The following is a 23,579-nucleotide window of genomic DNA, read 5'->3' on the forward strand; positions in this document are numbered from 1 at the left end:
TCAAGGTGCCAAGTGCAATATCGGGTACTGCAAACGGGAGCACACAGGAGTAAATCCCACAACGGACGCAACAGACGAGCTAAGTCTGACTCACAGGGAGCGAGCCAAGGTCAAGGTCGGGTTAGGACCTCTGGTTCCAGCTGACACAGAGGTGAACCGCAGCCCACCCAGGGGAGCAAAGGATAAACAGCAGAGGACCAACACACCGGCAATGGCAACTGAGATTTATTTAAACGGTAAAAGCCGACAGGAACAGGAACTGGTACAAGCACCTCGGTCAGTGAGGTCTCTCGGCGAGCGGGGAGACTGGTAGCCGAGGCCTAACCACCACTCAGGAAACTCGGAGACTCAATTCCGGAAAGGTCAGTGGCTTCAGCTCCGGCTCAGCACGAGTCTTGAACAGATCAGTAAGTTATTTCCTTCAAGCCTGGGAGGAAACACACAGAAGCTGTGAAGAGGCTCTCACGGATTGGGGCAAACAGCCAGTGGTGGGAGAATGTGACCCCCAGATCCCAGGCCCACAGTGACTGGCTCTGGGGCACCAGTCACACATGTGATCACCGCAGCCCCGGCCTCCTGGTTGTGTAAGATGAGACTTCACAAGGCAACAGGAGGTTGGATGAGACTGTGTTTATGGGTGGTTTTGAAGGGATTGAGAAATGTTATAAGAGTTTACGGGCTCTCTGCAGTAAACCTGAAAGTCTATCCTTTAAACGCTGAACTTTTCTTTTTTCTGAATAATACTTCTCATTCAGACAACTTGTTTAAGGAGTTCATTCTTGAGTGTTCTGCTTTTTACCTTAAACATTTAAAAATTAATATTGGCCTGTTTTTGGTGAGAAAGAAGCCAAAGGGCTAGTGACTAGCCTTAGCAATTTTGTTCACCCTTTTTTTTTTTTTTTTTGTGGTACGCGGGCCTCTCACTGTTGGGGCCTCTCCCGTTGCGGAGCCCAGGCTCCGGACGCGCAGGCTCAGCGGCCATGGCTCACGGGCGCAGCCGCTCCGCGGCATGTGGGATCTTCCCGGACCAGGGCACGAACCCGTGTCCCCTGCATCGGCAGGCGGACTCTCAACCACTGCGCCACCAGGGAAGCCCTACCCTTTTCTCTTTGAGTCAAATTCAGTAATAAAAGACTAGTGTAGGCAATTTATTTCTTCACATGTCTAGTAATTTTTTTATCGTACACTGACATGGCAGATAGTAAGTTGACGAGACTCTGAATTCTAGTGTCTTCCTCTGAAGAGTGCTGAGTTTTGTTCTGGCAGGCAATTATCTTATTGGAGAACCATCCTGATCTTCTACAGTCTTGGCTGCAGGGTTGTTTTAGTATGAATCTGTCTAGGTTTTGTACTAGAGCCTAGGACTTGGCCTTTTAAATGCTGAACTTCAAGCAAACACAGTTCTTTCTTCCCCACACACATATAAGTACAGTAAGTCCCCTACATACAAATGAGTTCCATTCCGAGAGCGCATTCATTAAGTCCAATTTGTTTGTTAAGTGCAACAAAGTTAACCTAGGTACCCAACTAACACAATCGGCTATATAGTACTGTACTACAGGTCTATAATACTTTTCACACAAATAGTACTTGAAAAACAAACACAAAAAATAAAGAAAACATTTTTAATCTTACAGTACAGTACCTTGAGAAGTACAGTAGTACAGTACAACAGCTGGCATACAGGGGCTGGCATCGAGTGAACAAGCAAGAAGAGAGAGTTACTGACTGGAGGAGGGAGAGGAGGTGGGAGATGGTAGAAATGAAGGATCATCAGCAATAGGAGACGGAGGGCAAGCTGCAATTTCACTCACGCATGACGCTGATGGAACGCAAGTTTGCATCTTTGAAAGTTCGCACCTTGAAGGTCTGTATGTAAGGGACTTACTGTACTGATACAACAAAGCAGCCAGGCGCAAAGTGGGGAAAAGAAGCCCCTTACATAAAAATGCTCAATACATCGCTACTTTACGGAAACTAGAATTAACTCTGTGCTATTACAAACCACCTATATTTTTTAAAGTGTGAGAAAGTTAAGTAAATTCAGACATAGCCTCATGACAGAATATTTATAAAGCCATTAAAGTGCAAGGGGAAATGCTTATAATATTAAGTTAAAAAGATCAGGAATCAAGGTTACATAAATAGATAAATTCAACTCTGCTAAAAACAAAACAACAGCTAGAAAAAGAATGGAAGGGAAAAGCTGCCAGAGGTTATCTCTGAGTGACGGGCATACGGGTGATTTTTTTTTCTTTGCCATACTTTTTTAGAAGTTTCCAAAGTCCCTACTAAAAATTACACTGTTTTTAAAACTGCGGGAGGACAGCAGTACAAAACACACTAATAAACGATTTTTTAAATAAAAAATAACTTAAATGGATTTTGTGGGCTGAACTGCCCAGCTGGGTAAATTTATAAACTAGCAGAAAGATAAGCCCAAGGGGGATGATTAACAACCTGGAATTTTCACACAGGAGACAGTTTGTGACTCTGCCAAGTTCTTTGTTTTGTATGGACTACCTGCCTAAAGCCATGTGTCAGACACATCGATAGGAAGCTTAAGGGCAACTATGACATTAAAGGCCAGGACCGAGATCTAAAATGGTCTCCACTGGCTGGAGAGCCGCCCAAGGGCTATCTCCCAGGGGAAGCAAGGTCAACAAGGGGCGGCTGTAAAGGAGGAACTCGATCAAGATCAAGGCAACAAGAAACACTGAGACAAGGCTCCATGCTCTGTCCCTATGGCCCTACTCTTCCAGGCCAGGGAAATTCACCTTAAATATAAGAGAAGAGAGAAATTCAACCCACAGCTACAGGGGTGTTGGAGAGATATAATGATCTGTGTGTTTAACATCTAGTAAACCTGGTTACAAGTTGATTAAAAAGACAATCATTGGGTCCTTTTATTAAGATGATTACAAGACTCAAGGTCTCTTACCATCCAGCTGAGAAAATTCCACAGTCTTCTAAAGGGCTGTTGTTTCTTTTTCATACATGTGGTTTATTTAAACAGTTCTCCTGGGTTTTGTGCTATAAAAACACGGAGGATATAACAGCTGATTCTCTGGCTATGTTCATGGATCAGATCCACGTATATATATACGTGCCCTAGTTCTTCCTGGGTCAAAAATTCCCGTCAAGACTTATGTTCTCTGGAGACAAAAAAATTCCCCCTTTCTAGGTTAAATCAATACAAGTGAAGTCACCTACCCAGTTCACTTCCTCCTTTGGTGGCCCAGCAAAGGCAGTAATGCTGCATCAGTTGTTCAAGAAGCTCCATTTCGTCCAGGAATTCAAGGGACTCTATTCTGTGGAGAGAATGAAGAGACAACAGTACAAATGTATCCAATCAAAAATGAAGGTCTGACCCATGCTTATAGTCATGGAAAGGTGTTCAGGATATACTATGTGAAAAGAAGCAGGCTACAGAATAGTATGCATGGTGTGGGCCCATTTTAAATTATTTTTATTGAAAAGGAGAAAAAAAATCCCATAAGCAAAGTCAAAAGTGACAAATGACAAACTAGAAAAAAAATGTTTGCAATAGAAATGACAAGGGGTAGATTTTGTTGTTATATAAAGAGCTGTTACACTTCAATAAGAACATCTTTTAAAACTTATTTAAAAGATGGGTAAAAGACCAGTTCACTGGCAAGGAAAAACAAGAGCTTTTCAACCTCATTTATGTGAAAAGAAATGTAAATTAAAACACATGAAATGTTTTCAGCTAACAGTTGACCAAGATAAAAAAGGCTGATACATCCTTAAAAATAAATAAATAAACAGTTTTTTAAAGGTTGATATATATTTTACCAAGGACATGGGAAAGAGGTGCTCTCCTGCATTACTAGCAGGATGACAAAATAGTATAACCCCTCTGGAGGGCAATTTGACCACCTCTATCAATGTTTAAAATGTACGCCCTTTCATTCTGCAATTCTGCTTTAAGAATTCACCCTATAGGTGTTCAAGAAATCTCACTGCAGCATCACAGCTGCAATGTAATACAGCAAAAAGACAAAACAAAAAACAAACTTTAAAGTACAAGAGATGGGTTGAATAGATTAAACACATTCATACAATAGGATACTGTGCAGCCATATAGGGTAGGTTCATATGAATTGACATGGAACCTAAAACCTATCATGGAATTTAAAAGCAAGTTGTTTAGGAGGTAATGTACCTAGTATATTACTATCTATGTAAAGAAAAAGTGGGGGATATATATGGTTATACATACATGGACTAATTTTGGAAACTGCAGAAGAAAGTGGTAATGGTGGTTGTCTCTTGAAACAGAAGGTGGCTGATGGCAGTGAGGGTGAGTAACCAGGTGTTTTGTTCTGTTTTCACTCTGTACTACTTTATTCTGGTTACATTTTTTCCCCATCATTTGCTTATATGACTTTTTTCCAAAAATCATTTTAAATGTAAACTTTTAAATATATACACACACAGAGAAACATACGAAAACAGCTCTTTAAAATGTTTTCTGTTGAGATATGCACACACTGGGGCGGTGGGGACAACGCAGGCATTTCCAAAAAGAGTAAAGAAGAAAAATAAAAGGTGATCCATATTCCACTGTTTACAGCCACTGTTAACATGCTGGTATTGCCATTTGTCCAGGCTGTGTGTGTCTGTGTCTGTGCGCATGTGCGTGTCCATGAAAGTGTATAGATGTACACGCTTGTGCATGTTTCTGTATTTGTGCTTAGCTCCCACCCTGGTGTGCAGGCCAAAGAGTCACATCTGAAGTAAGAATGACTATCCAAGGAGTACTCTGGTGGCTTCCCAACTAATCTTAGCAGAGGACCTCAAGGCAGGCTTCCTAGTATGAGAAGGAACCAGCATCACGATCAAGGTTCCGTCACCGTCATGACCAAGTTCAACTATCAGGACACACTAGACTGTGAAGCTGTTCCCTAGAAGGTGAACTCTGCAAAGGCAGGCATGACACACAGTAGGCATCTGTTAAATCAACAGGCCTGCCTCCGGTTTCTTTTCATACGGAGTATCTGGCAAAAGCCCTTGACAAATGTAGACACAAACTATGAGGCATCTGCAGAGCTGGGAGGGCTGGTCAGCCTGGGGTGGACAGACCGAAGCCTGTCCCACCTCTTTACCCACCTCTGTTAGGACAAAGGCTGCTGTTTGCAACGTAACTAAATGCCCAGCTATAGACATTACTTTTTAATTACTTTAAAATTATTATTAGCAAGGAAACAACCTAAGTGTCTATTGATGGATGAATGGATAAAGAAAATGTGGTATATATACTGAGATTTACAATGGAGTATTATTCAGCCATAAAAAAGAATGAAATCTTGCCACATGTGACAACATGGATGGACCCGGAGGACATTATGTTAAAGGAAATAAGTCAGAGAAAGACAAATACTGTAGGATCTCTCTTCATGTGGAATCTAAAAGAAAACAAACAAACAAACAAAACAATTGGTAGGTGCTGGAGGTGGGCGGTGGGAGGGCAGGCAGGCAAAATACGTGAAGGGGGTCAAAAGGAACAAACTTCCGGCTGTGAAATACGTAAGTCACGGCGAAGTAACGTACAGCATGGTTATTATAGTCAGTAATGCTGTATTGCATATTTGAAAGTTGTTAAGAGTAAATCTCAAAAGTTCTCATCACAAGAAAAAAAAATTCTGGGAAAGTAGTGAAGATTGCTGCCATGTCCTGCCTGCCATTTGCTGCACACGGTGGGGTGTTACTGCAGGACCTTGCTTCAGATGTGATGGCCTGCACTATGCAACCACTGGAAACTTCTTGCTCATCATTTGCCTGAAATCTTGGCTTGTGTTCACCTTTTTAAACAAAAAATATGCACCAAAAATGCCCACAAATTCAGCTACTAAATCTCCTTTAAAGATCTTCTTTAGAAGATCTTTTATTCTTTGGACTAACTGTGAAGAAACTGATGGAAGGTTTGTTTATTATGTTCTAAATGGAGTTTTGTTTACTACTCAAAATAAAGTGGTTCTCCTTAAAAAAAAAAAAAAAATCATGTATGTGCAGTGACCGATGTAACTGGACTTATTGTTATCATTTCACAATATATACAAACATCGAATCATTATGTTGTGTACCTGAAACTAATGTTGTCTGTCAATTACACCTCAATTTTAAAAACTGTTATTAATATATATCCACACATAAATAACAGGTACCACTAAACAGGATGTGGTAACCCTGAACATCTTGACATGTAGAGATAAATACAATCTATTGTTAAGCTTTTGAAAGGATGGTGGTTTACAGACCAATACATGTAATATCAATCTACTGATTCAAAAAATATACATCTATATACTGATAAATATTTATCTTTATATACACATAGAAAAAGGATACACCCCAGCTCTCTCTGGAGGGTGCCACAGCGCTCACAACTGCTCTATACTTCATGCACTTTACACTGCTCAAAAATTGTTTTAGTAGAACAACGAGCATGTATTTCTTTTGTAATGAGAGGAAAAGTCCACTTAAAAATCCATAAGCAGACTTTTCCCCCTTTAGGAGCCCTTGGGCAACGTCATTTTCCTGCTTCTCCAAAACACAGGGATTGTGCAAGATTTCCACTGCAGAGGTGTAACTGCTTATTTCAACTAAGATAATCTGTTTGGGCATAAACCTTATCTTGGCTAATAGCTAATAAGTTACTCTCAAGGAGCTATCAATGTTTAATCTACATTAGCAGCAGTTTAACTTGTTTCAAAATAAGTCTAGTTCAGGGTTGAATTTTTTTTTGTTTTTGTTTTAAACATTAAAGGATACAGACAATGATGCCTTTACTTCACAGTTATCTGCCATGGAGCAAACTCTTGCCAATCCCATACCTGCTCACTTCGGCACGAGGTAACTTGCTGTACAATTCCATCATGTCGATGGCTGATGCCGATTCCCACCCACTCGACAGGAGCCGTTCTTTCTAAAATGTGCAGTGGAGAGAAAGGGAGAGGACAATGTGCTGTCATATGACCCGAGACACTCTTCACGCACACAGAATTTCCCTCGGAGGACTCCTCTTTCAAAAGCCCACCGTGGCCACTATCATCTTTCTTTTTTTTTTTTTTTTTAATTTTCCCATTTTCTATACTAAACACGTATTGTTACAATGGGGGAAAATGCATACTAAAGTATAATATTTAAAGAGAAATAAAGGAAGAAACTTTTCTATAAGCAACAGTTTTTTAAAGTACCCCAGTGGTAATGTGACACAAGCCATGTAAAAACTAACGTATTTAAATGGGGGCAGGGGTAGGAAGTGTCACTTTAGCAAAAAATTTTCAAAGGTGGGGGAGTGCTGGGGGCGGGAACTATTACAGGTTCCAAGAGATTTAAGGGATCGATCAGTCAAGTACAAAGTGGGAACCATGTTTGGATCCTGATTCAAATACACCAACTATGAACATTTTTTTAGACGACTGGGGAAAACTGGAGATGAATTGGGTGTTAGGTGCTATGAAGGAGATCGTGTCGACTTGTAAGGTGTGATAATGGTATCATCATTATCCTGGGGGGTAGAAGGTCCTCATTTTTTTTTAAATTTATTATTTTATTTTTGGCTGCTCTGGGTCTCTTTTTGCTGTGCGCGGGCTTTCTCTAGTTGCGGCAAGCGGGGGCTACTCTTTGTTGCGGTGCGCGGGCTTCTCATTGCGGTGGCTTCTCTTGTTGCGGAGCACAGGTTCTAGGCGTGTGAGCTTCAGTAGTTGTGGCACGCAGGCTCAGTAGTTGTGGTTCATGGGCTCTAGAGCAGAGGCTCAGTAGCTGTGATGCACAGGCTTAGTTGCTCCGCGGCATGTGGGATCTTCCCAGACGAGGGCTTGAACCCGTGTCCCCTGCATTGGCAGGCGGATTCTTAACCACTGCGCCACCAGGGAAGCCCAGAAGGTCCTTATTGGTAGGAGAGTCACCTGAAGTATTTATGGGGAAAATGATATACTGTCTGGGATTTGCCTTAAAATATTCCAATGACACCACCAACAAAAATTTAGAGGTGGGGGGATAAATCAAACGATAATGACAAAATGTTATTAAATTATTGAAACTGGCTGATGGAATATGGGTGTTCATTTTAACTATTCCCTCTGCTCTTATGTTGTTTGAAAAACGGCATAATAAGAAGTTAAGATAATAGGGGGTCGGAAATGTAAATCTGCATCTTCCATACCAAGATGGCAGGACAGGGCTTGGATTTCCCCCAGCACGATGAACCAGTAGCCCACGTGGAGTCCTAGCTGCCCGGAGGCAGGCACTCATGAGGGACTCTCACATTCTCTTATCTGTGAAGGGAGGGTGCCCTTTCTCGGTTGGCTAACGTTACAAGAGGATGTCCTGGTCTCTGCCCTCTGACCTGAGACTCTAACGACTTGCAGGTCTCCACTCCCGCCAGGTCACACTGTCGTCTCCGCAGGTTCTCAATCATGATCTGCCCAAACCGGTCATCCATGTTCACCTGGGAAGGGACAGAGGAGGCTGGGCACTGCCACAAGGATCTCTTTGTTTGTTAAATATGCAAGATTAAAACAACATCCTATTTCTAACCAGTCAAGGCTGATAATACCAACTGCAGGTCACAGAATCCTGAGTGCCATGCTGATGGAGCAGAGCCCCTCGAAAGGCAATTGGGCAGTGTCCATCCATTGCAAACACTCAGTCTGGGATCCAACAATTCCACTGCCAGCAACCTGTCCTATAGATAGACTCACACGTGAACACAAAGATGCAAGCACATTTACTGCAGCATTATGTATGATAGGAAGAATCTGGAAAGAACTTAAATACTCATCATTTGGGGTTAAATTAATTCTGGCATGTTCATATAATGAAATACTATATAGCTGTGAAAACAGGAAAGGAAGATAGATAGATAAACAGATGGACAGATATGAAATGATCCCTAAGATAAACTCTTGAAAAGTAAGGTACAGAGGAATGTGTATAGTATGCTCCCATCTGCCTTTAGGAAAAAAAAAAAAAAAAAAAAGAAACTCTCTCCACATTTATATATGCCTAGGAAAATTCTGGAATACAGCAAGGTTGCTTCTCAGATTAGAGGCTGAGGTCTTGGGTAGATAAGAGACTTACTTTTCTTTGTCTACCCTATCGAACTATATGATTTTTTGTTTTATTCTGCATGTGGCATTACTTTTTGAATAAAAAACTGGTTTATAAAACATAATTTATATATGTGCACAACTGTCACAAAACAAAATATTATGTACATGGGAATTCCCTGGTGGTCGTGGATAAGAGTCTGTGCTTTCATTGCCGAGGGCGTGGATTCGATCCCTGGTTGGGGAACTAATATCCCACAAGCCGCATGCAGTGAGGCCAAAAAATATATATATATTATGTGCATTATTGTATTGAGAGCATATACACTGTTATTTTGTCATATACAAGGTATCTAAAATTCAGCACTTTAACAATATATGAAGTGATTCCCGGATTCATAAGCTAACACCAGCGCCAACGCTACAAGACAAAATCCAATGTTACTCTTTTTTAGGGGGATGCATAAGGCTTATGTGGCACTAATGATAGGACTGCACACTATTCATTCAGGATACAAGCATATTTGTGAGCACAAACTCCTTCATTTTATTGCCTAGGTTTGAATCCTGGCTTGATACTTAATAGCTGGGAGGCTGTGAGCGCGATGCCTAACCCCTTGGTTCAATAGTCCTCTTACCTGTAAAACTAGGATAGTACTAGTACCCACCTTGAGGGCTGTTGTGATGATTAAATAAGTTAATATATATGAAACTCAAAGAATAGCGCCTGCTATACAAGTCATCAGGTTCGAAGAATGTGCAATAATTATTATCATTACTGAAATAACCATCATCCATGTGGCTTTGTCATTTAACCACTAATTAAAAAATAATACATGTTATGTGAGCAATTGACAAATGTGAGGATGATGATTCTGTACTTGTTAGGAAAGAACTGAATTAAGTTAAAAGTTTATTATTCACAAAATGAAGGTGTTGGGTAGGGTTTAACCCCATCTAAGGACAGCTGTGGTCAACATATTGAAAACTGGCACATTCTCAGGCCTGTTCCAAAGTGACAGTGTCTCTAGTCAAAACTCACTTAACCCATTGTCTCTCACGTGATGTTGAATAAAGGTTTGTTGAATAAAAGAATACAAAAATGAAGCAGAGTGAATGAAATGGTACACATCCGAAATGTGTGGAAACATGGGAAGTGGAATTCCTTTTCCCCCGGTATGGTATCCTGAAAGCAAAGATAGGTCACCAAGATTTATCCACATCAATACTAAAGACCGATGAGGCCAGCTACCATTATATCCATCCACTAGGACAGAAGACTGAGTCTGAGGAATGCCTCCAATTAAACAGAAAAGGAAGAAAAATCAAACAACCAAGAACCACCTATACAGGAACCTGGACTGGGTAAGGGGTGGGAAGGAGGCCAGGAGATCAAGGTCTAGCCTTAGACTTCTTCATAGCTACGTGACATTGGGCAAGGTCCTGTACTGCCCTTATCTGTAATAAAATATAAAAATAAAATAAAATGAGGTAAAAAACAAAATAAAATCAATAAAGCTAAACTAAAATAAACAATAAAAGTAGCTAAAGTGTATTCAGTGCTTATCATTAGTCCACTGCTGTTCAACATCTCATGAATTCCCATAATAATCCAGAGAAGCAGGTATTCTTTTTTTTTTAATGAATGCACTTGCCACATTTAATCTGAATTATTTAGACTTGAGAGGTAGGTATTCTTATCCTAGGTATCTATGTATCTAGATACCTAGATACCTAGGTATCTAGGTAGGTATCTCTCTTTATCAGAGAGATCCAAATAATAGCTAACTTAATAATAGCTTACTTAAGAGCCAGGCAATGCTGTAAATGCTTGTGCACCTACTAACTCATTTATTAATTATGAAGTCGGGATATTATTATCCTCACTTTTCTGATGAGGAAGCAGGCACAGAGAGGTAAGTAACTTGTCCAGGTCACACAGCTAGGCAGCCTGCCTCCAGAGCATGGACTCCCAACCACGAAGCAATTCTGCTCACGTCACACAGTCAATAATAAGAGCTAGGGCCAAGATTCAGATCCAATCTGAATTATTCCGAAGCCCTAAAACATAACCCCTTTCGGCACTGGATCAAAGGAGAAAAACAGGGAGCTCGTGGGTCAAGCTCAGTGATTTTAGAAAGTAGGAAATTTTACATTAAAATCCTGCATTTCTAACCTTTCTTGAAAAACTGGGAGTTCAGGCAACTCCAGGCTCACTGCACATGGTAACAGTTGGCTGGAACTGAATAGTGGGCACCCCATGAAATGGGACATGGGTGCCCCAGTTCACCACAGTCCCCATCACTCCACACTATATAACACCTAACCAACTGCCTGCATCTGCATCACTACCTGTCTCTGAAGGCATCTGAGTTTGCTACCCCTACACTGATGATAGCCAAAATTCCTTCCGTCAAAATCTATGACTTTACAGGAAACACAATGATAAGAACTCAAACAACTTTCTTAAAGGACAAGACAGAAGTTCCAAAAACTCTGGCTAAAAGTTGGCCGGCAGTCCAGAACTCAGGAGTACTACGTTTGCGGGAACCGATTAATAAAGGAGATATGTGAGTGGAGGCAAAAGGAAAAGAGTAAGTGAAAACATGCCGAGGGTGCTCAGATAGAGAAAGCCACCACTGGAGTCCCAAGCAGAAGGCAAGTTTCTCGTGCTTCCTTTTACCTGTTCGTAGTTTATGAACATGGCAGTCTCAAAACTCTTGGCTGCCCACTTGAGAAGGTTTGTAGACTGCTCCGGAGTCATGTAAACCAGCACACACTCAGCTATCAGGAGGGTTGGCAATCTTAACGAAAGAAAAAAAAGGCACATAAATATGTTTTCACCAAAACGGGACTCTCAAATTGCATTCACATTACAGGCAGGGCACTTCATACCCCAGGAAAACCAGAAGCACTAGTTTTCACATAAACAATCAGTGCACGGGGGCCCAAAGTTTTACACTGTAAAAAGGTGAGCAATCAGCAATGAGTTCTGTCTTGCTGGTGAAAATGTGTTAAACGTGTGTGGTAAACTATAAAAATAGCCAGAGTCTTCCCTACTGTGCACCCACAGTGCGGCGATGTGAACCCGCAGATTCTCCCACTCAGGAGGTGAAGCTTATTTCCCTTCCCCTGGAATCTGGGTTAGTCGTGTAACTTGCTTTGGCCAATGGAACAGCAACAGACAGGATACAAGCAGAAGCTCGGAAATGACTTACACACTGGTGCTTGCTCTCTTGCTGCACTTGGAAACCTGAAACCACCATGTGAATGAACCCAAGCTAGCTTACCACTGGAGGGGAGGTCCTGTGGATGAGAATGAGGCAGCCCAGCTGACCTGCCCTCTGTCCACACATGAGTGAACCCCAGGGCACACCACCTAAACCTGGCCCCCAGCAGACGAGCCACCCACCTAAGCCCAGGCCAGGTAAAGACGGCTATATGGGAGTTTTTTGTATTATTTTTGTAACTTTTTTGTAGATTTGAATTATTTAAAAATGAAGTTAGACATTTTTACAATATATTTTCTAAGAGGTAGCCATTAGCAATATTAAAAAAGAGGATTAATATTTTTCAAAATGTAAGTGAAAGAAAAGCAAAGACAAGACAGTCCATAAAGGAAAACAGAATACAAATGAAACCACAAGGAGGAATACACAATTCGAATACTTGTTTCAAAAATTGTTTTCCATCCATTTTATAGATCTCCAAAAGCAAGGCAAACCTCCCTATCAACAGCTAGCCCAATTTATACCCAATTACTTCCCTAACCTTCCAGCACATCTGCCAAAACAGATGGTTACTGCAACTATAGTTAGAGTCAGAGGCAACTGACTCAGGGCCTATCACGTGCCAATTCCTGTTCAACTGTTTTTGCATGCTGTTACTTGATCTTCAAAACCATCTTGTGAGATAGTTTTTAGCCCAGTTAATAAATGAAAACACTAAGGCTCAAAAAGATTTAAAAAAACAAAAAAAAACCACTCCCCCCTATTAAACAACTAGTGAGCAGGAGAAGTAAGACAGAAACCCAGGGTGAGATTCTAAGACTCGTGCTCTCCTCATTCTGAGAGGGCTCCAGGCCCATCGGTATCAGCTTTAACCAATCTACTGCTGACTTCACAAACCCATGTGCCCCCAAGAAATCCACTGGTGTCCTTGAGAGTTAAGACTTCCCTTCAGCTAAAAGAAAACACACTACTTGCTCAACATCGCTAATTATCAGAGAAATGCAATTCAAAACTACAGTAAGGTACCACCTCACACCGGTCAGAACGGCCGTCATTAAAAAGTCTACAAATAACAAATGCTGGAGAGGGTGTGGAGAAAAGGGAACCCTCCTACACTGTTGGTGGGAATGTAAATTGATGCAGCCACTATGGAGAACAGTATGGAGGGTCCTCAGAAAACTAAAAATAGAGAGAGAGTTGCCATATGATCCAGCAATCCCACTCCTGGGCATATATCTAGACAAAACTCTAATTCAGAAAGATACATGCACCCCTACGTTCATAGCAGCACTACCCACAATAACCAAGACATGGAAATACCCTAAATGTCCATCGACAGATGAATGGATGAAGAAGATGTGGTACATATACACAATGGAATACTACTCAGCCATAGAAAAGAACGAAATAATGCCATTTGCAGCAACATGGATGCAACTAGAGATTACCATACTAAGTGAAGTAAGTCAGAAAGAGAAAGACAAATACCATATGATATCACCTATTTGTGGAATCTAAAATATGGCACAGGGCCTCCCAGGTGATGCAGTGGTTAAGAATCCGCCTGCCAATGCAGGGGACACAGGTTTGAGCCCTGGTCCGGGAAGACCCCACATGCCATGGAGCAACTAAGCCCGTGTGCCACAACTACTGAGCCTGTGCTCTAGAGCCCACAAGCCACAACTACTGAAGCCCGTGCGCCTAGAGCCCATGCTCTGCAACAAGAGAAGCCACCGCAATGAGAAGCCTGCACACCACAATGAAGAGTAGCACCCGCTCGCTGCAACTAGAGCAAAGCCCATGCACAGCAACGAAGACCCAACGCAGCCAAAAATAAATTAAAAAAAAAAAAGGGCACAAATGAACCTATCTATGAAACAGAAACAGCCTCACAGACAGAGAGAACAGACTTGTGGTTGCTAAGGTGGTAGTGGTGGGAGGGACGGACTGGGAGTGTGGGGTTGGCAGATGCAAACTGTTATATTGATATATAGAATGGATAAACAACAAGGTCCTACTGTATAGTGCAGGGAACTATATTCAATATCCTGGGGTAAACCATAATGGAAAAGAATATGAAAAAGAATGTATATATGTGTATAACTGAGTCACTTTGCTGTACAGCAGAAATTAATACAACATTGTAAATCAGCTATATTTCAATTAAAAAATAAATTTAAGAAAACACACTACATTCTGCAATCAGTGAACCACCTAAGGGTCTCCCCAAAGGAAAAAAGAAACACAAATACTCTTTACAGTGTATTGACCTTACTTCTGAACACCTGGTGAGACAGACTCAGACAATAAAGCTGGAGTGACAACACTGGGTCAAGTAGAGCTGTCCCTGACATTTGAGCTGGTGGAAATGTAAATCCTAAGAATAACAACCTGGTTGATGATTCTAGACTAAACACGTAAGCAAGAACTTCAAAATGTAGAGGTAACAGCCATCACTGTGCTGAAGTGTTAGGAAGACCACTTTAACCCCCTATACTTCCCACCCCTCCATCGCCCAAAGCTCACCTGTATTTGCACCTGTCCTTACCCTCCTTCCTGCCGTCTCAGAATAGAGAGTGTTTCTCTTCCCTCATAGGCTAGTTAACCTCAGTCCATGCTCTACATACTCCCTTCCCTCTCCTCCAGCAATGATTTCCCTTGTTGCTAATTTCCTTCATCATTTGCCACTGATTCCTTGCCTTCAATTTATTCTTTAAAATAACTTTCCCTTTCCCTTACCTGCCTTCCAAACCTCTCCCTTGAGTTACTCACCTCAAATATCCTTGAAAGTGTCATCTTCACCTATATTAGACCAGGTGGATATGCCTTTTCCTCCCACTAGCTCTTTATCTATTTGACCAGCATTGCTGTGCTAAAACCCCACATCTCGCTCCCCTCCTCTGCCTCCCAAAGGTACCCACTCTCAAGAATTTGGTGTGAACCCTTCTGGTCCATTTTAAAAATACTTCTGTTACGTATATATGTAATCATGAAAATACAGTATTTGGGGGGGTTTGATTTTACACTCTGCAATTTAATTTTTAAAAAGTCAACATTAAGTTTTTGAGCTCTCGCTGAAGTCACATGCATTTTACATAGCATTCATCCATTCTCCTCCTGATGGACGTTTAAGTTGTTTCCAATTTTCTGCTACTAAAAACAGAAGCTGCAATGAACATCCTCCTTGTACATACATGTAGACCTTCTCGGGGGGACACACCCAACAATGGAACTGCAAATTCATATGGTACTGACAATTTTACTAGATAATTCCAGATCATTCCTTGCAATGGTCACACCAAGATCACTCCCACCAGTGGTGGATGACCATTCCTTTTCCCCCGATATCCTTGCCAACACTTGATACTGTCAGACTTTTACATTTTTGCCAACTTGGTGGTAGTAAAACAGAATTTCATCTGATTACTACTTAAGTTCAATACCATTTTAATATGATACCCTCTTTCCTCTTTGAGCTGCCTGGTGATCTATCCTTTGCCCATTTTTCTACTGGACATTTTAAAAAATAGTAGGTATTCTTTATATACCCTGGATGCTAATCCTTTCTTTATATGTTACAATTATATGTTTCTATGCATACAATTATCTTCCCTCAAACTTATATTAGTAGTCAGTATTTTACAAAAGCAATACAGGTGGTTCTCATGGGAAAACAGACTCAAGGAACATTGCTTCTCAGAAAATTTCAGAAAACTACTCTAAGTAGCATTGAAAAAAAAATGGTACATGTTATCATGCTGTACCTCCAACTGGCCTTATCTCAAAAAGAGGTTAAAAAAAAATCTCACTGTGTATTCATGTTACATTTCTTTAGTTTCTCTTCCAGTTCATGTATATCTCGGAGATCTGCTCCAATGATGGCATATCTTGTTGAATCCAATATGTGCCCATCTGTAAATGTAAGAAGAGATTATAATTTCAACAGAAATTGATCAAGAAGAGATTATAATTTCAATGGATGTGACTTTTTCAAAACTAAAGTAAATGTATTGTTTTCTCCATTATAAAAATGCATGCTCGCGCTTCCCTGATGGCGCAGTGGTTAAGAATCTGCCTGCCAATGCAGAGCACACGGGTTCGAGCCCTGGTCCGGGAAGATCCGGACATGCCACAGAGCAACTAAGCCCGTGCTCCACAACTATTGAGCCTGCATTCTAGAGCCCGCGAGCCACAACTACTGAGCCCGTGTACCACAACTACTGAAGCCCGCACGCCTACAGCCCGTGCTCCACAACAAGAGAAGCCACCACAATGACAAACCCGTGCACCGCAACAAAGACTAGCCGCTGCTCGATGCAATTAAAGAAAGCCCTCGTGCAGCAATGAAGACCCAACGCAGCCAAAAATAAATGAATGAATGAATAAATAAATAAATAAATCTATTAAAAAAATAAAAATCCATGCTCATTATGGGGAAAAAAATCAGGTAAGAGGGTGAAAATTAACTAAAAATCATACCTTCCAAAGACAACTATTAGTGTTTTAGTGTATAACATTCTAACCTTTTTTCTCTGTGCTTAAACTCCTATACACAACACGGACACATCCTCCCTCTCTTCCTCTCTCTCCCTCTCTCTCTCTCCCTCTCTTTCTCTCTCTCTCTCTCTCTCTCTCTCTCTCTCCCCCTCCCTCCCTCCCTCCCTCCCTCCCTCAAACGTGCACACACACACACGTACGCACACACCCTGCACAAAAAAAGATAATGGGGTCACCCAATACTTGTTCTGAAAGCTTTTCCTATTTAACAATAGTATCACGGACATCATTCTCTATGATTTCACCATGCTCCACGGAATAGATAAAACAACTTACTTAGCCAATCGCTCAATATTAGACAGGCAGTATTTCCAAGTTTACTCCATCTCAGGCGAACATCCTTGTATACATGTCACAAAGGACTTGTCTGTCCAGTTACGCAGGTTATGATGAGAAGAATTAGGAGATCAAAGAGTAATAAGCCTATTTAAATATTGGTACCAATTGCTCTCTAAATGTTTTGTCAATTTGTGAGCTATTATGTTTAAAAGAAAATAGTTTATGTACTAAAGTATTTACAAATAAAATATTTCCTTTAAAATACTCCACCAGAGGTTGGATGGAATGGTATGTATAGTAGTTCTCAAGCTTTGGCAGGCATCAGATTCGCCCAGAAGGCTTGTTAAAACAGACTGATCAGGCTCCAGCCCCTGAGTTTCTGATTCAGATTTTTCAAAAGTAGAAATCTGTATTTCTAACAAGTTTCCAGATGGGGTTGATGCTGTTAGCCTGGGACTACACTTTTAGAACCACCAGTACAGATGAAATGAGACTGGCAATAAAGTTAGGCGATGGGTGCATGGAGGTTCATCAATCTAGTCACATTATTTTTGTGTAGGCCTGAAATTCTTTTCAATTTAAACTCTCTATTTTTAAAAATAGATTATAATAAAAAAAAGAAATTAAATTGCTTGATTATTTACCTGAAGCACTGTTCACTCAACTTCCTCAAAGTACAAACCACGGAAGAAGCTGGGACATTCTACAGCCATCCTACATCATTGCTAAGAACTCAGGTACTCTCCCAAATAGTTCTAATTATTCTTGGATAGGGACAACTTAACATGCCGTAGCTTTTATCCAGGACATGGTTCCCAAGATGAAAACTCTCTTTGGAGTACACCTGCAGAGGAATGGGCTTTGGTCTCAAACATCCCTGACAGCAAATGTCTACTCTGCCAGTTCCTAGTCGTATGACATACTGCTCACGCCTACTTTTAAGTATAAAATGCATACAATGGCAACCTCATATGGTTATGGCTAAGATGAAGGGCAATGTCAAAGTGCTGAGCTTCATGGATCCCAAACTGTACTGAGGTGCCCTGGGGCGGCACAACCAACTCACAAGGGCAGAACAGGATGTTTTAAATTTTTGAGGGAAACGCAGAGATACTCAACATGCACTAGACACAAGCAGACCATCAGCTCGAGGCAGTCACAGTTTCCACAGAAGACTTCTCTGCACTCCTTTTAATGACACCGTATCTCTGCAAAGCTGATTTCTCAGGTTTGACCGTGATGAAAAAGCCACTACTGCTCAAACACCATTTGCAATATTGCAAGAGGAACAGGTGGTAGTGTCCAATCTGGCTCCCAGGTGAGGTCATAAAGGGCCCGACAGGAGCACATATCCCATTAGAAGTAACTGTGGTTATTTAAGAATGAAATTAAGAGAGTATTTGTTCTTAGAATGTAAGTGGCTTTTTTTTCAAATGACCAAAAAGTTGTTAGGACATAAATACTTACAACGCTTGAACCCAACTCATTAATAAACAGAACTGCTGATATGTTTTTTAACCTAGAGTCATCATGAAAAATATACTGAGGCACTTAGTAAAGGAAAGTGGGCACGCACTCCTTGGCCTAACTCAATGGCGGTACATCGTGGAGGTCTTCTGTGAAGACCAGACCACAGATGATTAAATCCGGGCAGGTGCTGAGAAGCTCCACACAGATGAACTCAACTCAAACTGCCAAGCTGCAGGATTGTGAGCTAAACAGACGGCTGTTTTTTTTTGTTGGTTTGTTTGTTTTTTGCGGTACGCGGGCCTCTCACTGTTGTGGCCTCTCCTGTTGCGGAGTAACAGGCTCTGGACGCGCAGGCTCAGTGGCCATGGCTCACAGGCGCAGCCGCTCCACAGTATGTGGGATCTTCCCAGACCAGGGCACGAACCCGTGTCCCCTGCATCGGCAGGCGGACTCTCAACCACTGCGCCACCAGGGAAGCCCCAGACGGCTGTTATTTTAAGCCACATGCTTCGCAGTGGTTTGTTACAGAGCAAAAACTCATATAGGCTTTAATTATCTGCCTCATTCAGCTCACACCTATGAAAGGCAGGAGAAAGTGGAAGATTTACACAATGTAACATGGTAGTTACACACACACACACACACACACACACACACACACACACACACACACACAATCCACAGGGCATACAGGTCATGATCTCTTCCATCACCTCCAAGTCAGCATTTCAAGAGAGACGTGTTCCTATGTGCTACTGACCTGTAGTGAGTCCCATCAATCCCATTCATTATATGTCTTCAAAGACAGACTTATTATTAGGATTGCAAAGCGTTCTTTTAGGTCCCCAGATTTTCCTAGAACATTCTAGTTTAAAAATAAAAAAGCTGGGATTGACATGTACACACTGCTATATTTAAAAAGGATAACCAACGGGGACCTACTGTATAGCACAGGGAACTCTGCTCAATGTTATGTGGCAGCCTGGATGGGAGGGGAGTCTGGGGGAGAATGGATGCATGTATATGTATGGCTGAGTCGCTTTGCTGTGCACCTGAAACCATCACAACGTTGTTAATTGGTTATACTCCGATATAAAATAAAAAGTTTAAAAAATTAAAATTAAAATAAAAAGCGTTGTAAAATAAAGACAGCCTCAGGTGGATTTCTGGACCACACAGGAGTTTTGCTTGTTTGTCTGTCCATCTGTCCACCCAGGAATACTTACTGAGCTCTCATTATGTCCTCGGCACTGAGTCCTGGGAAGAAACTGATGAACAAAAAGGCACGGTCCTGCCCCCATGGGGCCTGCAATCCAGCAGGGAAGATGAAGAGTGGACAAGTGTGGGGAACACTACAAAGGGGGGTGCAGCCTTTTGGGAGTGCATAACAGGGTCCCACCTCCCTTAGAAGAGAGTCCACACTACTTGGCCTGGCCGAGGAGATCCTGCATGATGCAGTCCCGCCTTCTTCAGCTCCATCTTGAGCCATGCACCCCTCCCCACTGCCAGCTCCAGTCACACTGGCCTTTCGGCTTCCTCGCATGCTCCTCCTTTCCCTAAGCTTGCCTTGTGCGAGACCATCTTCCCCCTAGAGGGTTTCTCCTTCTGCGGCTCAGCTGAGATACCCACCACTCTGCAATGCTTTGATTTGTTGCTCGTTTTACTTTATACTCAACCAGTTCCACATCGGAGTTGAGATGGATTACAAGGACACAAACATTCACTCATTCAAGCATTCAGGTATGTATTTATTCCATCAATAATCTCTGTGTGCCAGGCACTGTTCTGGGTGCTGGGGATATAGCAATGAACAGGATAGGAGAGGTCCCTGTGCTCTTGAGGCTTATTCCCTCAAGGAGGGAGAGACGGTGAATCATTAAACAAATGAAGAATCAAGATAGCATCAGAGTATTAAGAGCTATGAAGAAAATAAAAGAGGATGAGGGAAATCTGTGCCTAGAGTAGGAGGTGGCAGCTGAAGTGGGACATGGGTGATGAGATGGAGCCCATTAAGCAAAATTAGGGGGAAAGAGTTCCAGGTCAAGGGAAGAGGAAAGGTTTGAAGGTGAGAGCAAGCTTGGCACATTCAGAGGACAGCAGGAGGGCAGTGTGGTGAGATCATAGTTACTGTAGTCGAAAATAAAATCAGGGGACTTCCCTGGTGGTGCAGTGATTAAGAATCTGCCTTCCAATGCAGGGGACACAGGTTTGATCCCTGGTCGGGGAATTAAAATCCCACATGCCGCTGGGCAACTAATCCCGTGTGCTCTAGAGCCTGCACCACAACTAGAGAGCCTGCGTGCCACAACTAGACACCCACGCGCTCTGGAGCCCGCACCACAACTAGAGAGAAGCCTGCGCACCGCAACGAAGAGCCCACGCACCACAATTAAAGATCCCGCGTGCCGCAACTAAGACCCAATGCAGCCAAATAAATAATAAATAAAAATAAATATTAATAAAAAAAGGAAAGAAAATCAGGAGGCATCCAGACACCCAATTAACCATGTAAATTTCAGCACTAGAAGGATTTAAGCAGGAAAGTAATAGAATCTGACTTACTTTTAAGAACTCATCTTGACTTACTTTTCGTTGTGTGCTCATTTACATACTTTTAATTTCTTACCCTGTGCATAGTTCAGCTTAAGAAAACATCTATCATCAATTCTAAGATGCATATACTTTTCACATTTTAACATTTCTGAAATCTGGATGCATCTAACAGTCGATAATGTATCAGTTTAATTTGTCAGCACTTTTTCTCTCCTATTGATAAATAAATAGTGGTGATTCTTACAGCCCCAGGGGTTTGATGAAAAAGGGTAATTTTTAAATGAAATTTTTGTCAGTTTTATTATCATCTATCACTTTTCTCAGATTTTCATTCACGTTTTTATTTATTTTTATTCAGATTCCTTTCTCAGTACGATGGCAAGATCAAAAACTATTGATATAAAGGACAAGACTGGAAAATTTACCCACATAACACACAAACATAGATTTAAAAAAACAAGCAAAAGACTAAGAAAAAAATATACAATAAAAAAAGCTGACAAGAGACTTCCCTGGTGGCACAGTGGATAAGACTCCACGCTCCCAATGCAGGCGGCCCAAGTTCGATCCCTGGTCGGGGAACTAGATCCCACATGCATGCTGCAACTAAGAGTTTGCATGCCACAACTAAGGAGCCCGCAAGCCACAACTAAGGAGCCTGCCTGCCACAATTAAGGAGGCCTGGAGCTGCAACTAAGGAGCCCAGGTGCTGCAACTGAGGACCCGGTGAGCCGCAACTAAGGAGTCTGTGAGCTGCAACTAAGGGAGCCCGCCTGCTGCAACTAAGACCCAGTGCAACCAAATAAATATAAATATATAAATAAATACTTTTTAAAAAAAAGTTGACAAGAGGCTTTTATCAAAGAACATATCTGTATGTTATAAAGGGTTCCTATAGGAAAAAAAAAGGCTGGGGGGGAAACAATGCAACTGAAGAAAAAAATGGGCAAAGGAAATGAAAAGGCAATTTACAAAGAAATTCCTAAAGGCCAATAAAACTATAGAAAGATACTCCATCTCGCTGGACTCTAAGCATTCAAAGTTATATAAAATTTTAAAACAATGGGACATTGTTACAGCCCATCAGACTGGTAGAAATTTTTAAAAATGATAATATCCAGCGTTAGTGATGGTGTAGAGAAAGAGAATCCTCATCTACTCTTAATGAAAACATAAATTAATAAAATGTTCTTGAAGATGAGTTTGGTAGTAGCTATTAAAATTCACAATGTACAATTCTTTGAGCTAGCAACTCCTGCAAATACACACATATATATGTGTTTTCTACAACACTGTTGAATATAAAAATATAAAAAGGCAGCAATCTAAATGACCATCAGTAGGGAAAAGATTAAATAAAACAGAATTTCCATGCAGAGGAGTACTGTAAAGCCATTAGAAATAATGAGGTAGATTTATATATTCTGACATGAAAAGACAGCCATGATTTACTAGGACATGAAAAGAGCAAGTCACAAAACAGTATGTATAAATTATTTATTTTATTAAAATTACATATAAACCTATATTTATATATAGAAGTATAGATCCATTCGTTCAACAAATATATGTTACACTACAACACATATTTATTCAATGTGTATATACATTCATTCAACAAAAAATTATTGAGCCTTTTATGTGCCACGCACTGGATTATATCTGTGTGTACTTTATTATGTGTGATATTTACCTTTCTCTGGGTATACTGTTCATCTGCAGTAGAAAATACTCTGAACACTGGTTATCTTGGGTGGGAGGAGGGATTATGGAAAGTCTTTACTTTCTACTTCATATATTTCTACATTGATGGATCAGAGTCCTAGCAAAGTACTAGCACATTCATTGCAGATAATCATTCTGACACCAAATACATAGAAAATTACGGTAGCAAAACTGTACAGAAAGCAAATAGGCCAGCAAATGGCAAAGCCTGAACAGCTTCTACTTACAACTTATATAAGGGAAACAAAGGATGGGGGAGATATCATTTTCTGTGGAAACTTTATTGGGAATCTGATCACTAGGAGGATGACTAAAGCACTGTGGTTGTGTAAAAGAGGAAGCGTATCTAATCGTCTGATGTTTGCTGTGCTATCTGTGTCGACCATCCGAGAAGGCCATCCTCTCTAAGCATGTTTTCTGACCCAAATTATTAATAAGGCCCTGGAACCTCTCTGTCAGATAGAGACTGAAAACAATGGAAGATTCTGGAAGAGTTTTACCATAATTCGAAAGGCTTAGAAATGAGGAAAGTGGTGTTGTAAACATTCATAATTAAAACTTGAGGGGAAAAACTGACTGCAGGGGCCAAGGAGGTGACATAAATCAGGAAGCAGGTCAGGTGTAAGACAAGAGGGAGTGGTGGGGTCAGAACTGGAGAAGACATGACCCTTCTAAATAAAGCGGCCGC

The 23,579-nt window shown here is 41.3% G+C and overlaps 1 protein-coding gene across 2 annotated transcripts in view; it reads right to left on the minus strand.

The window, feature by feature from the left end:
* Positions 1 to 218: 218 nt before the first annotated feature.
* Positions 219 to 23,579, minus strand: part of LCMT1 (leucine carboxyl methyltransferase 1) — a 53,535-nt gene continuing 30,174 nt past the window's right edge. For both annotated transcript variants that reach the window (XM_082857518.1, XM_082857519.1), the window contains 6 exons: positions 16,117 to 16,219; positions 11,761 to 11,881; positions 8,375 to 8,476; positions 6,858 to 6,949; positions 3,214 to 3,311; positions 219 to 427 (listed from right to left, as the gene is read on the minus strand). In XM_082857518.1, the coding sequence (XP_082713644.1) occupies positions 405 to 427; positions 3,214 to 3,311; positions 6,858 to 6,949; positions 8,375 to 8,476; positions 11,761 to 11,881; positions 16,117 to 16,219 (539 nt within the window). In that variant the 3' untranslated portion in view covers positions 219 to 404. The remainder of the gene's footprint in view (positions 428 to 3,213; positions 3,312 to 6,857; positions 6,950 to 8,374; positions 8,477 to 11,760; positions 11,882 to 16,116; positions 16,220 to 23,579) is intronic.

Source organism: Leucopleurus acutus (assembly GCF_964270905.1).
Source record: "Leucopleurus acutus genome assembly, chromosome: 16".
Lineage (NCBI taxonomy): Eukaryota > Metazoa > Chordata > Mammalia > Artiodactyla > Delphinidae > Leucopleurus > Leucopleurus acutus.